The following is a 15,967-nucleotide window of genomic DNA, read 5'->3' as shown; positions in this document are numbered from 1 at the left end:
ATATATATATATATATATATATATATATATATATATGCACACTAGTATATATATATATCAATATATGTATAATATGTATATAAAACAGATTAAATCAAGAAGTTTAATTCATTGTTTACAAGTTAATATACATGTAAATGACATTTTGAAGACAAAAAATAGAAACAACATGTAAAATAGCGTAAAATGTATGTAAAACGCATTGCATAAATCTTAAGTGCTTCGCAAAAATTATTGCATGATTATTTATTGATCGCCATTTGTTTAAAATCTACCTGTTCCCTCCTGAGAAGACCTCGATCTTAATTACCCATGCTTATTAATTACATGATGCTTTTAGCGAGCAGCCTTTCGGGGAATCTATCGTGTATCTTTATATACGATATACTGGAACGCGTGCCTCCTCAGAGAATCCTGGCCTATTCCCTTGCATTATTAGATCTATCTTGTTTCTTAACTTTGGCGAGTAGCCGTTCGGAAATAAGCCAAGGATACTGTGTTATTTAAAGTGTATACAAGAATACTGGTGTATGATGGAGAAATGGAACTAATTTAGAGAATGGAGGAAAAAATTATGGCTGGAAAAACTTACAGCGAAAAAGGAAAGTTCTGCGTTTTATTTTATATTTTAGATTCATTTTGATAATTTCTCAGTTTCTTACTGAGGTTGTCGCCCATCAGAGTATCTTGCCCATAGCTGAAGGACCTGTATGAAACAGCGGTATAGGTTCAATTGAACTTGAATTTACCATTACTAACAAAGAGCATGATTTTATGAACTTGTAGACAGATTGATTTTTGTATTTGTTTAGGATTAGCGCTTAAGCTAGTTGTTAAGTATACTAAGTATGATCAGATAAATTAAATTAATTTATTCCTTCTTTTTATCATCCAACACTTTAAAAGCTGTGTGAATTTACACAAGTATTGAATTAAATACACTACACAGGTCACCAACAATATACAAGCCAATATACAGCAATATATCACAGACTGGACAGCTAGGACCCCACTACCCCCACGGATATACACCCCCTGGGCTACCCCCCCCCCCCCCATATTTATTATACTTATTTATCATGTACATGTATCTATATGAAAAAATAGAAAAAAAACTCTCAAAATTACCGTTTCATACAAAAATACCCCACTATATATGCATAATAAGGTCATTATATATAATAATTAAGTGATGATGGGGAGTGGACTGGGGTTCTGGAGACATCTTTTGTGTCCCCCCCCCCCACAAAAAAGGGGGAGGGAGAGAAAACAATACAAAACAAACCGAAAGAAAAGAAATGAATAAAAAAGCATTCTTATTATTGACTGATAATGATGAGTGGTTTTTTTGTTTGTTTGTTTATTTATTTGTTTTTGTTTTGTTTTGTTGTTCCCAGTTGTTTTATTATTAATATGGCATTAAATGTGCTCAAAAACTGAATAGCAGGCGCATTATTCATATTTTTCTTACTTTTTGGGCAGTGCCCCCGCCCCGGCCACCCTTTTCAAGTGAAAGTGTGACGGTGCACATTTTAATGTTTTTAAATTTTGACATAATTTTATATAATCAATAATTATCAATATTTTTATCTTCATTATTTTATTTTTCTAACTAAAATTATAGGCAAGTTTTATTTAAAAGTTTATGATTTCGAGAATAGGAAATTTTTAGAATTAAGTGTGGCTTCTAAATAAATAAATTAGTTTGTTCAGATTAACATTCACGCATAGGTTTCCTTTATTTCTTGGTAAAAATGTTACAGTTTATTTTAGAATAATACAGTCTCACATATTGGCAATTATCAAATGGTAAAGTTAATTTGTAATATAAACATTTGCTTGTCTATCTATTCATCTGTCAGTACGTAGGTATTTGAGTTAATTGCTATCACTTCGGGATTAACTCTTAAGTACCTTCTATACACCAGAGGAAAATATTTTTAGGACATCTAGAAAATTATAGTGTGTAAAGGTGTAAGTATTGAGCTTATCTATCACATTTTCAACATAAGGTGCCTTGCATTTACCCCCAGGAAAAATGTTCAAAGACAATGAAGTACTGATGAACATAAATACTGTTGTTTACTTAAGTGGGCAAAATATCTGCAAATGAAGTATTCTATCTATTCATCTGGGCCTATTAAAGTGTTATGAATGTTTGATTTGATCAAAAATTAAGTAATAAATTGCATACATGTGACAGAACTGAAAAATCACAAGTGGAGATTTGAAATTTTTCAGCTGGAGTTTGGGTCTCAAAGCTGGAGATTTTTTATCGACATTTTTCAAATCGCAAAAGACCATCCAACCCTCTAAATTCAGGAAAAAATACCTTCTCCCAGTTTATTACTTTACAAATTTTATTTTATAAAGTTGTTGTCTAGTTTTAAGAAAAATATGATAAAGTTTTTATTCAAATGAAGTGAAATTGAGTATTCAAAATAAAATCAATTCATTTACTAGTAAATTAATTAAGAGTTAACAGCATCATTAAAACATTGGATAAAATTTTATTTTTGATTTGGTATTGATATATCAACTAGTAAGTGAAGTAAAACATTCTAAGGTTTTATGTAACAAACTCTATGTCAGTAATTTGTTTAGAATATGTACAGATGAAATAAAAGTACCCTCTCAAAAAATATACAAATTAGAGTCAGGTATATTTTAGCAACACCCTGTAGTTTGATCTATTTTTAACTAGAGTGTGACCTACATTATAACTGTATCTTTTAATGACCACTGCAGCATTAGAAGACGGGTAACTGGGTATTTTAGCAACTAATTACAATGTTTTGCATTCAGTAATAAGCATCAATGGTCATTTATCAAGTTGATATATCACTAATTTTTACAACCTAATTATACGACCTCATGTTGATTCCTACGAAGCCTACGACCTCATGTTGATTCCTACGAAGCCTACTGCTGTGAAAATGGCGTTGTTATCTCAATTTCTTTTCATTCTAAGCAATTATATGAAACATGATAAAAAATATTGCAAGTAATATTTAATTTGAAGAATTTTTAAAACACGGAAGATTTAAAAATTAATCGGGAGGGGCGGAAGGGGGGTGAAATATCGGGAGATTTTGTCTCCCGCCGGAAGAATCACACGTATGAAATTGTACATTTCAATTAGTTTTATTCTTGATCAAAGGGCAGATCACTCTATTTGCATAAAAATACCACAAAATCAGAACTCTTTAGTGTGCAGTGTATAGAGGACTCTTAACAATAGATGTCAGAAAAAAGTGAGAAACTCTTCGGCAAGTTAAATCAAGCTCTAGGTAATAAGGGACGCTATCCTTGCGAGGCTCCGTTAGGAATAAATATCGATTAAATTCTATTAATGACAATTGTAATTAAATATAATAATCCCCCTTGAGTGACCTCTCAGAGGACAGGTTGGAGGTTTAAGTTTGTTCTCCCGTCTCCCTCCCGTCACTTACGCTCGAGACACGAGACAATAAACTCTGTTAATCTCAGCCTTGTCATATTTTAAGGTCAGTATTGAAACATTTATTTATTTTATATTTATAAGGAATATTTAGTATTTTTAATTAATAATTTAGTTTTATTCTAAATTAACAGTTTGGATTATTAATTGTAAATTAAAGTTAGGATCTATGCATTTATTGTAAAAAGAATAATCAATGGTCATCATATTATTAGGTATTAATTCCTTTAAAAGTTAATTAATCCAGAAAATAAATATCATGCTTCACCGCATTATTAAAGTTAAGTATACGATTAAAATTGTGTTTTATTTTCCATCTATAACATTTCATTTTATTTCACTTATGTTGAAATGTATCGGACGCCATAACTCTTGTAATATTTTTAGCACCATAAATGTAACCGGAAGTACTTTTTCAATATGGCCGTCAATGTTTAATGGCGGACCACTGTATTGTTTCTTTATTATCCCTTTAAGTTGTTTGGTAATTTAATACAAATTAATATTTCATATTTTGTATCTTACTATTAATTAATTATCATAATTAATACTTTGTAAATTAATCAATCTTTATTATATTGTAATATATTGTTCACTTACGCTCGAGACACGAGACAATAAAGTTAACTGTTAACCTCAACCTTGTCATATTTTAAGGTAAAAAAGGAATCGTCCAAAGGGCCAAGGACATAGGTGTTGCTGGACGTAAGGCACACACCAGGCGATAGAAGCGCACCGTAATAAAAGTCTTGGATCCGTTCCTGTTCACATTTAAAGTAGAACTCTAGATATAAAGAATTCATTTAATACCCACTTTTACAGATGACACAGATATGTGACCTTGGGCTACATTAGAGAGATTTGGGCTTAATGAAGATATTCCAGATCTTATCCGGCGAGCATTGAGATTTACAAGAATTACAATGGAACAGTCTTCATTTCATCGATTGGAATGTACCCGCCATGGATTGATACAGTTTATGTCACAAAGTAATGCTTCAATAATGCTTAAAATACTTTCATTTTAACAAAGTTTTTGTGAAAGTTGTGGGAGATATATATAGCAAAACACGTCGCTGCCTGCCAAGCTGAAACGCCCTTTCAAGAATACCTTTCATTGATTAAACACGTAACATGAATTTAGAAACTGGTCGGGTAAGATCTTTACACACAACCTTGTGATCTCAATTGACCTCGATGAACCTGAAGAATTTTCCGTCATCGCTCTGAATGAGTATTATGCATTCTGGAGAGGCAGACCCGATAGTATTGAAGTGACATTTAAAATCTTCTAGGGTTATGACTTGAGAGAAACCATCATGTTTCTTCCTATTCAGTATGGACGCATTGTGCACTTATTATCTCTATTTGGAATTCTTCATGCTTTGCCAAGGTAAGAAAACCGAATACCTCAATAAAACTTCGGTGTATCATTACGATAAATTTTAATTAATAAAAAATGTTTTTAAAGGCAATTACAAGTTTTATTTCGGTCTGAATTATCTACTTAATTAGCTTGTTTATGTTTAGCTGGGAACAACTCGAGAAGAACTTGACCCAAAACAATTTTGATATACCCCCATGGACTTATACAGGTAAGTTGTGAACATTTTCAAAATAGAATCGTTTTCAAGTTACATGTACTGTTATTTGTCTTCGTACAATACACTTACGTCTAACTTCTACATGACTTTAAAGGAATACAAAGGGATTTAAAATTTTTCAAAAAGTTCTTAACGACCTTAGAGATTACATACAGACTTTAAATGATTTGTTAATTATAATTCCTTGAAAATTTTCACAACATTTAATTATGCCCAAAAAAATCCCTAAAAACAAACAAACAAACAAACCAAAAAAAAAAAAACAAAACAAAACAAAACAAAAAGAAACAAAACAAAACAAAAAACAACAACAAAAATAGAAGAAGAATTGGATAGGCATTCGAGTGCAGCGAATTTCATTTTCTACAGAAAAACGTGTCTTTTTAATATATTGATTTTTCGACGAAGTATTGAGGTTGAAAACATATAGTTGGTGTATCTTAACTATGACAAGACTGTTTGCGATTCTCATTATAATGCTATGTAAACCAACATTTCAGGTAATTCAACCCACATATCTACACAACTTCTTTTCACCCACGTACAGTCGGCGACATTATCGGTGAGTAATAATATCTCTTCCAAACCATTTCTATTGATTTTTTGTTGAATATAAAAAGTAATAGATATGACATAAACTTGTATCGATCAACTATTTGTTTTTAAATATTTCATTAGAGATTTTTTAATATTTTCCTCTTCGTTCAATAAATCCAGGGAAATGCGAACTGCATGCCATTTGGAGCAAATACTTTCATGTCGCATTATTGATTACAACTGCAACGGTCTTAGAAGAAACATATATGTAAATTTTACATGAGAAATTTGCACCAAACAGATGATCAAAAGAGTTTTTATTTGCATTTTAAATAAATATTTGGTCAAGTTAACGAATTAAATTTTGATCTATTTACTGTCAGTCAATGTTTTGAGTTTGTTCTTTGCACATTTACCTATGAACGAAACCTTTGCATTAGGAATTGGGAAGCTCTTTTCATCTAATTCAAGAATGGGAGGATATCCGTCTAAGATACAACGCAAATTCTGTCCAATTTGCGGGGAAATATGTGTTACTGGACTTGGATAAATATGTGTATATATGGACACCTGATAGTTACATACACAATGCCATATCTGAACTGCAGCACAGCGTCACCAAACCAAATGTATTCATCCGCATCTATCCCAATGGAACACTGGTAAAAAGTACTAGGTCAGTTGTACCAATGACTGCTCCCAAAACCTGCTACAAAAGATAATTAACCAGACAGCATGTATAGAGAGTATAGGACATTTATCCATCGAATTAATTTATTCTTCAAAAAAAAATTTCAATATAATTAGCATTGTTTGTGAAACTTTGTGGTCGGGGTTTTCATAATTTGAAGCATTAATTTGAATGTCTTTACACGTAATTTTGATAATGTTCAAAAACCTTTTTTTTAAATAGACGAGGAAATATTTTAAAATCTTTGAATGAAGGACTTTCAGACAAGGTTAAGTTTATATAGATTTGAAAGACAAAATTTCATGTTTGACAATTTAAGGATTACCATCTCGACTCCCACTTAAGTCACAGCAATAAATGAATTATGGTGGTTATGATGATTAGAATTTTAAAATTATTTTATGCAAGTCAGTTTAGTTATGCAGAAATTGCATGGAAACGTATATGTATCGCAGATCTTGATGACACAGAGATTTTTATGCGAAAGAGATCCAGCTTGCATGAAGCAAATAATGATTAAAGCAATACTTGGTGCCATAACCATCAACTCTAACAAGTAAAGCTTAGAAGTATTAGAAGTGTAAATTACATTTACCTCTACAGGTCATATCTTTTATGCAGGAGTTGTAATCCATTGCTTAGGAAATTTTCAGGAAAACAAAATTTGGCATAACCTTAACATTTGGCAGAGTTTATACACCATATTGCTTCAATATGAATATATTCAATATGAAATTGTGCATAAATCAAGTTGTCTATTTGTTGATTTATTTTATTTACAGATTAACAGTAAGAACACCATGTCCCCTGACGTCAGTTGGCTTTCCGCATGGTTCTCAGATATGTACAATGGTGTTTAAAAGCTGTGAGTAGCGTTTGGGGTATATATATAAATGACAAACAAATTCAGAACTTTATGCCAGGCGATTTTTGTTAACATTTTTGCATTTTAAACTACCTCTCTGTAATAAAATATCGACGAACACACCTGAACAAATTAACCTTAATTTTATAGACTCCTTTACAACATCTGAAGTGAATATGATTTGGAGTCATCCTAACCCGATCAGATACAGTGACGAGTTTTCCACCAGTGGCTTAAAAGTTGCCAGTGTTACAGAAACAGACTGTCCCCAAAAATCAAGTAAATATTTTTGTCAAGCGATATAGAAAAGGTGAATATAATATTTAAACAGAATCATTTTATTTCATTGGATTTGAATTTATAATTATAGTTTCACATTCGTATTAGAGAGTATATTATTCTTCGTACTATTCTCATTAAAGATACATTTGTAACTCTGGTCCTCTACAAGTTTTGCTGCAATATCAGTATTGTGGAACGGAACTGCAAATTAATCTAATATTAAGAAGATTGTCTCTCTTTCAACGTCTGAGGAAAACTGACTGAAAATCTTTATTAAAGCTACAGAGACTGTAAACCAGCTTTCTTTCATGTGCGAGAAATACCCCGCGAGTTTGCGACCTTCCTTTACTCACGAATTATTGCCGCGAACCATTCAATTGTATATTTATGAAGAATGTTTCTTAGGCTCAAAATTAATGGTCGCAGATAGATTTCAATTTGAAGAAATTGCAAATTAATGTTGTTGCTAGTGATACATGTAGTTTGTTTAGTTTACAGTATTTCGCCCTGTTTTAGGGAATCCTGCTGTAAGACATGATATACGGAAATTGTCAGGAAATCTTTGCAGATATACATGGTGTTGTTTTCTCAAGAATGTTAAATGAAACGCATCCAGATTCCATGATATTTTCTCAAAATTTACCGTTTTTGTGTTTTATGATTATGAATAAGACATTCGAGTGTTGCTTTTGTGAAGTTTGGAGGGATATCTTTAATAAATAAGGGCGGGGGGAGCACTACCCAAGCGCACAGAGGTAATCCTGAGGTGAAAAAACTGAACTAAAAATTGTGTCTTGAATGTGACCCCTTGCGTGAAATACTACTTCTGAGGAGTTATTCTTATCCCATGATATCGAATCACCTCATTTCATCTGTGTATTTATTTACAGGAGAAAGTCCATGTTTGAAACTCCAAGTCGGTATAATACGGGACTTTAGTCAACTGATTTTACGTATCTACGTCCCAAGCGTGTTTTTAGTGATTCTGGGATGGATGAGCATGTGGATTGACAAGGGCCAAGTTGGCGCGCGCACCAGTCTGGGTGTGTTATGTGTACTCTCTATAGTAACGCAACTAGTGGGCGTGGTTTCACTTGGGAGTGGGCTTGAAGGCTTAATTGCAGTTGACATTTGGATGGCAGCTTGTATGTTCTTTACAATTATTGCACTCTGTGTGTTTGCTGTGGTACACAATATGAAGCGAAGGAAGGATAAAAATAAACAAAAATACAAGGTACTCCCATTTCTCTTCATTCATTCAAAGGTTGATTTTGATATATTCCATTGAACTCGAAATAGAAAAAATAACCCCAGGGTCTAACACATCTGTTTCGTATTTGAATGTTTTACTAGAGAAAGACTTCGATGGCAATCTAACAAACTTTATGACAAACGTATTGAGTTTCTTATTCCCTTATTTATATATAAATATCCTAGTTGATTCGAATTTGCTAGCATGTTTTACGTACGAACAATTTGTAAACCGAGACAGGCTTCTGACAAATAAGTTAATGTAACTGGGTATGAATAATCTCGCTAAAAGCCATCAATTTTGAAATCCCATAGTATATACAATGACCTTTTTTACGGTTAACTCCGTTTACCTGATAAACACAAAAGGTTCCCGGCGGGTGTGACTGGTTGACAGGGGATGCCGACGAAGTACTTTTCGATGGCACCTGTTCCCACGCGTCTGTGTTTTCTGCCCTCAGTTTGTACCGTTGCATTAAAATTTTGATCATGATTACTGTTCGTTTTCTCTCCGATAAATATCCAATTTAGTCCTTTTCTTTCCAAAAGCATTTTCATTTTACTCACGTGCTCTTTAATAATAACTTCTCTGGCTTTATTTAGGTGGGATCTGAAGACGAAGAAGGGGCATCTTGTTGTGACGTCCAACATGGAAGACTTCAAAATATATTCAGAGTTGTCTACCCTCTCTTGTTTATAATATTTAACGTTGTGTATTGGATATATTTTTTATCGGTAGATTAATATCCCAATTTATTACAGAACGTTTAGTACATGTATTTTTCTATCAATAATTACACTTGATTCTCTTGTTGGAATATGTCTGCATAAAACTGACTCACTAGAAGCGGGGAATATCGATTTCCAGGGTCTCTCCCTCCGTTTGTCTGTCACTCTGTTTGTAAAACTTAAGTTTCTGGACAAAATCCAAAAAAGTCCTTTAGCTTTTGCAATGAAATTCTTGTTCTTAACTTCCTGTGGCTTGAAAAAGACTCCTATTGATTTTTATGTCCAAAGGTCAAGGTCAGATTCACATATTGTAGAGAATGGTTTCCGGATGATAAGTATACATGTAGTTCTCTGATTTTTTGCAATGAACTTTTATATCAAAACCCTCTATAACTTAAAGAAAACCTCTATTGATACTAAGTTCAAGATCAAAAATACACATTTTGCATTAAATGGTTTCCAGATGATAACTTAAAATTTTTGAGCTCTTGAAATAAAATTTAATGCGATGAATCTCTTTATGTAAAGAAAGACCCCATATTGATTTTTTAACCGAAAGGTCATGCTCAATCATCCCTTTCTTTCTCCATCTGCATTTTAAGGTTTTCCACCTTTTAATTTACCCTTAATTGGGGAACATAAATTCCCTGAATTAGCTTGTTAATTCACAATTATATATGAATAATAATTCGGTACTTTAGTTTAACTCAGAATGTGGATTCATGTTTTTTAAAGGGTTATTTGTCTATAAAACATACTAGTTCACCTTTGCATCATAAGGACCTACATACATGTATAGTAATATTGATACATATATATTTCATTGTTAGTACGGGTTCATTTTTATTAATGTGCCATGACATTATTTTGCCTTAAATGTATGAAGACTGAATGAGATAAATTTTTAACAAATTTTATTTCAAATAAATTCTTGTATTTATTGTATATCTGAAGTGTTTCATTTTCTTATTTAAAATTTCCTAGAATGTAACTGAACAGATGCACAACATTGTCTTTTGCCGCTGCACTGTACATGTAGTCTAAGCATTATGCATAATTGTGAATGGATTCACTTACTTTGCATACACTTTAGAATGTTCTCTATTTTGGTTTCTTAAAAAATTATTTAAGGAGAGAATCATTATCTTTCAAAACTTTTTCTTTAAAATTTAATTATATATATATATATATATATATATATATATATATATATATATATATATATATATATATATATATATATATATATATATATATATATGTATAAAGCACTAAAAACCAACAACACTGTATATCCTAAGTGTCGGATCTACTAAGTAGATACAAGCCCACGGATGGAAATTTATATAAAGCACTATATATATATATATATATATATATATATATATATATATATATATATATATATATATATATATATATATATATATATCAATATTTGATACAAATTTTCCTTGGAAATATATTTTTTTCACGAATAAATCAAAGAAAATGTATGCATCCTGAAATAAGTTTCCCTCAGGGGACATAACAATATTAGTGGGAAGAAAAAGAAAAACTATACACAGTAAGGAATACAACTGCTGAATAATTATGCACACACGTATTAACTGCGTGATACAAGACAATTGTTCATTCTCGTATATTGCAAGAGAAAACAGAATTTGTCACTTGTGTTCATATAATGAAATTGGCGATGAGATCCACTACTTATTTATTTGCACTGATCCACACATAAAGCATTATAGACTAGCATGTTTTTTTTTTCAAATATTATATACAAATCTTAATCTTTTTTTTTAATTTTGAACAACTACTTAATATATATAAAAAACAAATATTAATTGATTAAACTGTGCAAATAATCTATTATGACTATATTTGATAGTCAGTGTTGGCTCTATTCGTTTATAACTTTTTTTTCTCACGCATGTATTTTTGTAAAGGTTTCTTGTTTGTAATACCCACTCTATAGCTATAGTTTATGAGAATGCATATAAACTAGCCTTTTGTCATTTCCTTTAACTGTGTGAATTGAGAAAGTATTACAAAAATGACATTTACAAAAATCCATGCTTGAAAAAAAAAACATTAAAGAAAAAGAGAGAAACAAAGTTAAGAGTAAAAAAATATATCTTTCAATTATAGTTCCTAAATATCCACAGATCGAATTTGAGTATTTCATTTTTGTTATTTGCATTAAATAGTTGTTCAAAATTTAAAACATTGGATTAGTGAAATAACATTTCGATAGATATGAAAGGTCATCCTTATAAAATTGTTTGTTTGCCCTCTCCCAATCGACTGACTAAATAAAAATGGCCCAACTCAAAACTTTTTTTGACCTCCAGGAAACAATTTTTTTTAAAATTCATTCCAAAGGTTTTTCATCCCATTAATAACTATTCTAAATTTACATTTGCAGGTGTTTTTTGAATTAAATAAAATTATCCCTACCTACCTACCCAATTTCTTTAATCCTGATTCGGGAGAATGCAAGCAAACATTTTTTTTAAAAGATGGCCCAAGTCTAGAATGCTTTATACATGAACAATGTGCAATTTAATGAGTAGTAGAATTCATCTCCAATTTCATTACAAGAACATCAGTGGCAGAATATCTTTTCTCTTCACATATTAAACCATCTTGTCTCGATCGGAAGCTATTCCTAAACCCTGATTATTACCAGAACAATACAATAATTGTTCAAAAAAATCGTCAATCATTCTTGAGTTGCATGTCCGTCTTCTCTTCTTTTAACTCAATTCTGTATTCTGTACATTGAATTTTAGAATTTAATATCCAGTTGACTAGTCTCCAATGCACAGCTAACATCACTGATGTTGAAGAACTTTGATTTACATTGCATATCTGAACAGTCAAATATATAAGTTGTATATTTTGGTGGAAAACATTTGCTATGTATATGTACATATTAGTTACATCTGTCACAGTTTTGTAAATAAGGTTATAACTACAGTTTGGTCTTTCATGTTTTATTCTGATTTAATTAAAAATTGTAAAATTAAATCCGCAGCAAAAATAGCCATAAACAGATATCGTTTCACATGTTTGGTATTTCAACTGTTACCGCTTCAGGGACCACAGATATTTATCAGCAGGGTGGGACAGGTGCAAAGTTTGATAGGGCATATACTTTTTGGAAAACTTCTGTCTCAATTATCATTTTCAAATTGTCTGTAAATCAATAGGCTGAAAATTTTTAGATCTACCTGTGATCTATTTAAAAGTACACGTTATTACAAGAAAAGCAGTACCAAATGTCATAGTTCCTTGAACAAAAATAAGTTCTATAATGGTCGATTAAGAAAACACACCAATATCGATAGACTGGCCTTAAGAAGATGATGGATGTTTTCTATCAAAATTCAAGTCTTCTTATAATATAATAATAACTTCTAAATCAGTAGTACTGTATTAAGAAGTCATCTATTCCACTCCTAGGTGACTTGTGTTAATTAATAAGGTTATATATGTATAGTTATTAATTTGACTTTTTTACACCACATAAAATGTTGACGGGATATATGCTTTTTTCATTCTGTATGGTATGCCTATGACTTTTTAACCGTGGTTTTTTCCCCAACGGTTCCACCCGGGTGATAAATATTGACTAGTCAGTCATTTCAGTATTGTCATCTTCTTTTTCATTCATAAAAATCTGGCTTTTCCGATCTTTTTTTTCTTGGATTCAATTTCTCAGCTGATACATTAAAAACACTTACCTTGATCATCTCGTATTCTTCTTGTACTATTCTTCTTTATGAATCCGTAGTACCTATGAAACTCTTCCAAATTAAATTTCCATGCAGGCATAATATTAAACAGCAGGATGTTGCTTAAACGCGGAAAGGAAAACGGAATGTATAACGGAAAGAAAATACGAACATGGGAAATGTCGGATTACTACTTCGACTTATATTTTTACTTACGACTTACATATCTTATCCATGTATACCGATTCATCATTTTCATAATTTGGGGGATAAACTTAGCCCAAAGATAACAAGGATATATTTTGGAACGAGTGAAAATATCAAAGCTTGTGAAACTAAAAGAAATTAAAATTTCAAAGTGCCAGATACAGGTATCTTTGTTTTCTAATATAGCTTCCAAAGCATGGTAATTAGGATTGTATCATACAACGACCAAATGCATATTTCTGGGAACTGATAAATATTTTCTTTTCTTCAAAACCCAACTAGTCGGCGATGAGAAATTCTTTTTGTATTGCAGAATTCGAAGGAGGTAAGGGGATGCATTCATTCCATATTGCTGTTGATGCAGACAAAACATGTTCTTGAACAAGAATCAGGGATGTCAAGTACATAACTACTAAAATTATTCATTAAATTAGTACATTAAAATTTTTAGCAATATTTGGTGCAAATTTGCCCAGTTTCACATTGTTTATATATATATTGTCTGTAATTTTTCATTTAAGTGTTATGCATAAATGAAATAGACAATGTTCAAACGACGTCACATTAATTTACATGATTTGAATAAGTATTGAATTGTTTGCCATTGTTTATCATGTCATTACACGGACTGATAATTAAATTGAATAACGCGCATTATTTATGGACATATGCACATAGAATGTGCAAGTACACAAATTCCATTACCTAGATATCACTATTAGTCCAATAGTCACAACAGAAAAAAATTCAAACGTGTATTTCTCTTCCAATCTATCGACTACAAGTTTAACAAATATAATGGAGATTTTTTGCACTTTAATTGTGTTTAGAAACTGGTAGCTTTCCAAATCTTTAATCCTCAGAGAAAACAAAGTTTTGTTGATCAAATATTGTAAAGGATGTACTATTTATGTCTTTGATGGCTTACTATGAGAAATGAAGGAAATTCTCACGAGATTGCAACATATATATATTCTTAACCCTTCTAATCTTTTAATAGCAGAGGACATTGTATATATCTCATCTTATACTTAAAATTACATGTCCCGTAAAGAAAATTGCATGATTATTGTTGCGATAATTAAAAAAAATTATATCAGTTATTCATTTAGTGTGTTTCGAAATTTTGATGGTTTACATAGCATATACATGTATTTGTGCTCCAGAGTCAATACGAAAGTTGATTAGATGGACATCCGTGCATACTTTGGAAGGATATTTTTAAATATCTGAAGTCTAAACAGGCTGTACATCAAGTGAGGATGAATTTTTACAAGAATTTTGGTTACATCGCGTATTTCTCCCTGTTGGAGATTATTCATGCTTTATCAAGGTAAAGGATATTATAGATGGTATGATTTTTTTTTTAATTTGTACATGCTGTATATCACATTTTTAATGATACCGATGAATAATTTGCTTTAGAAATATACAATCTTAGAACATTCTGACATACATGTATTTAATTATTTGTCGTTTAGCTGGAAAGAACTAGAGAATAACTTAACCAATAAGAATTATGATTTAGCCCCTTGGACATATACAGGTAAGTTTATACTTTTCAAGACGAATTTGCAAGAATTCAATATCTATACATTTGTACATGGAGTAATTAACACATCATTTAAAGGCTTGGTTGCTACAGCTGTAGATAAAGTGCAGCTGCTACGAATTTCAACATTTTCTAAGCTTATGAAAATAACATTTTTATAAAGTGAAGAGCCATACACTGAAGGAGAAACTTATTTGTATTGAAGCTTATGCTAATTAAATGCAAAACGTTAAAGATTTCTTTTCTCAGAGAAGATTCTTTTCTCTTCATTTTATTAACCAATATTTCAGGTGAAATAACCCGCATATCAACACATCTTATATTTACCCATGTCCAGTCACCAGCATTTTCAGTGAGTGGATATATATTTTTTCTTGCAAAATAATACAGGGCATTTTTATTTGTATAAATGCGAAAACATATTCATGTCTATCGATTCATTCTTAAATGTTTCATTGATATTGGAAAAGTTAAACGCATGTTGATTACAATTTACACAATTAACTGATAACACAATGATAAATGAGCTATGAACAATACTGTAAAATATAATATTAAATATATTACTTCGAGCAAATTATTTTTGTCTGGTAAGCTTTATCTAAACAGGTGCATTTATTCAATATTTGCAAAAGTACATTTACATGTATATTATACAGCAGACACTGTAGTATTGCATGTTGTAAATTTTAGATTTACCGGATCGCAGTAATTTTTTTATTTACTGCCACCCGATAAATTCAAAATATACAAATTTACAGTATATTTTTGTTTATTGTTTTTACCTCATTTATATTACTAAAAGTTAACCACTATGAGACTAATAGTCGACACAATTTACAATTTTAATCAGGAACTTGGAAGCTCTTTTCATCTGATTCAAGAATGGGAGGATGTCCGACTGAAATACAATCACAGCTCCGTCCACTTTGCTGGAGAGTACGTGCTTTTGAATGTGAACAAATATGATTTAATATGGTCACCCGATACTTACGTAACAAACACCATATCTGAAATACAACACAGCGTCACAAAACCGAATGTATTCATAC

The 15,967-nt window shown here is 31.2% G+C and overlaps 1 protein-coding gene across 1 annotated transcript; it reads left to right on the top strand.

Moving 5' to 3' along the window:
* Positions 1–4,455: 4,455 nt before the first annotated feature.
* LOC133192590 (glutamate-gated chloride channel alpha-like) lies at positions 4,456–10,365 on the top strand. The gene is made up of 8 exons (XM_061328581.1): positions 4,456–4,853; positions 4,991–5,055; positions 5,565–5,626; positions 6,042–6,277; positions 7,075–7,157; positions 7,308–7,436; positions 8,330–8,673; positions 9,294–10,365. The coding sequence occupies exons 1-8, from the start codon at positions 4,780–4,782 to the stop codon at positions 9,432–9,434; spliced, it is 1,134 nt and encodes a 377-aa protein (XP_061184565.1). The 5' UTR covers positions 4,456–4,779; the 3' UTR covers positions 9,435–10,365.
* The last annotated feature ends 5,602 nt before the right edge of the window (positions 10,366–15,967 follow it).

Source organism: Saccostrea echinata, unplaced genomic scaffold (assembly GCF_033153115.1).
Source record: "Saccostrea echinata isolate AGI-Se365-2 ecotype Australia unplaced genomic scaffold, CSIRO_AGI_Sech_v1 ptg000025l, whole genome shotgun sequence".
Classification (NCBI taxonomy): Eukaryota; Metazoa; Mollusca; class Bivalvia; order Ostreida; family Ostreidae; genus Saccostrea; species Saccostrea echinata.
Note: the sequence above shows the minus strand (reverse complement) of the source record. Positions and strands in the feature narration are given on the sequence as shown.

Coding starts and splice junctions, on each gene's coding strand:
- LOC133192590 (XM_061328581.1), top strand. CDS start 4,780: ATGTTTCTTCCTATTCAGTATGGACGCATTGTGCACTTATTATCTCTA. Junction 5,056..5,564: donor ACCCCCATGGACTTATACAG/GTAAGTTGTGAA, acceptor CCAACATTTCAG/GTAATTCAACCCACATATCT. Junction 8,674..9,293: donor AAAATAAACAAAAATACAAG/GTACTCCCATTT, acceptor GGCTTTATTTAG/GTGGGATCTGAAGACGAAGA.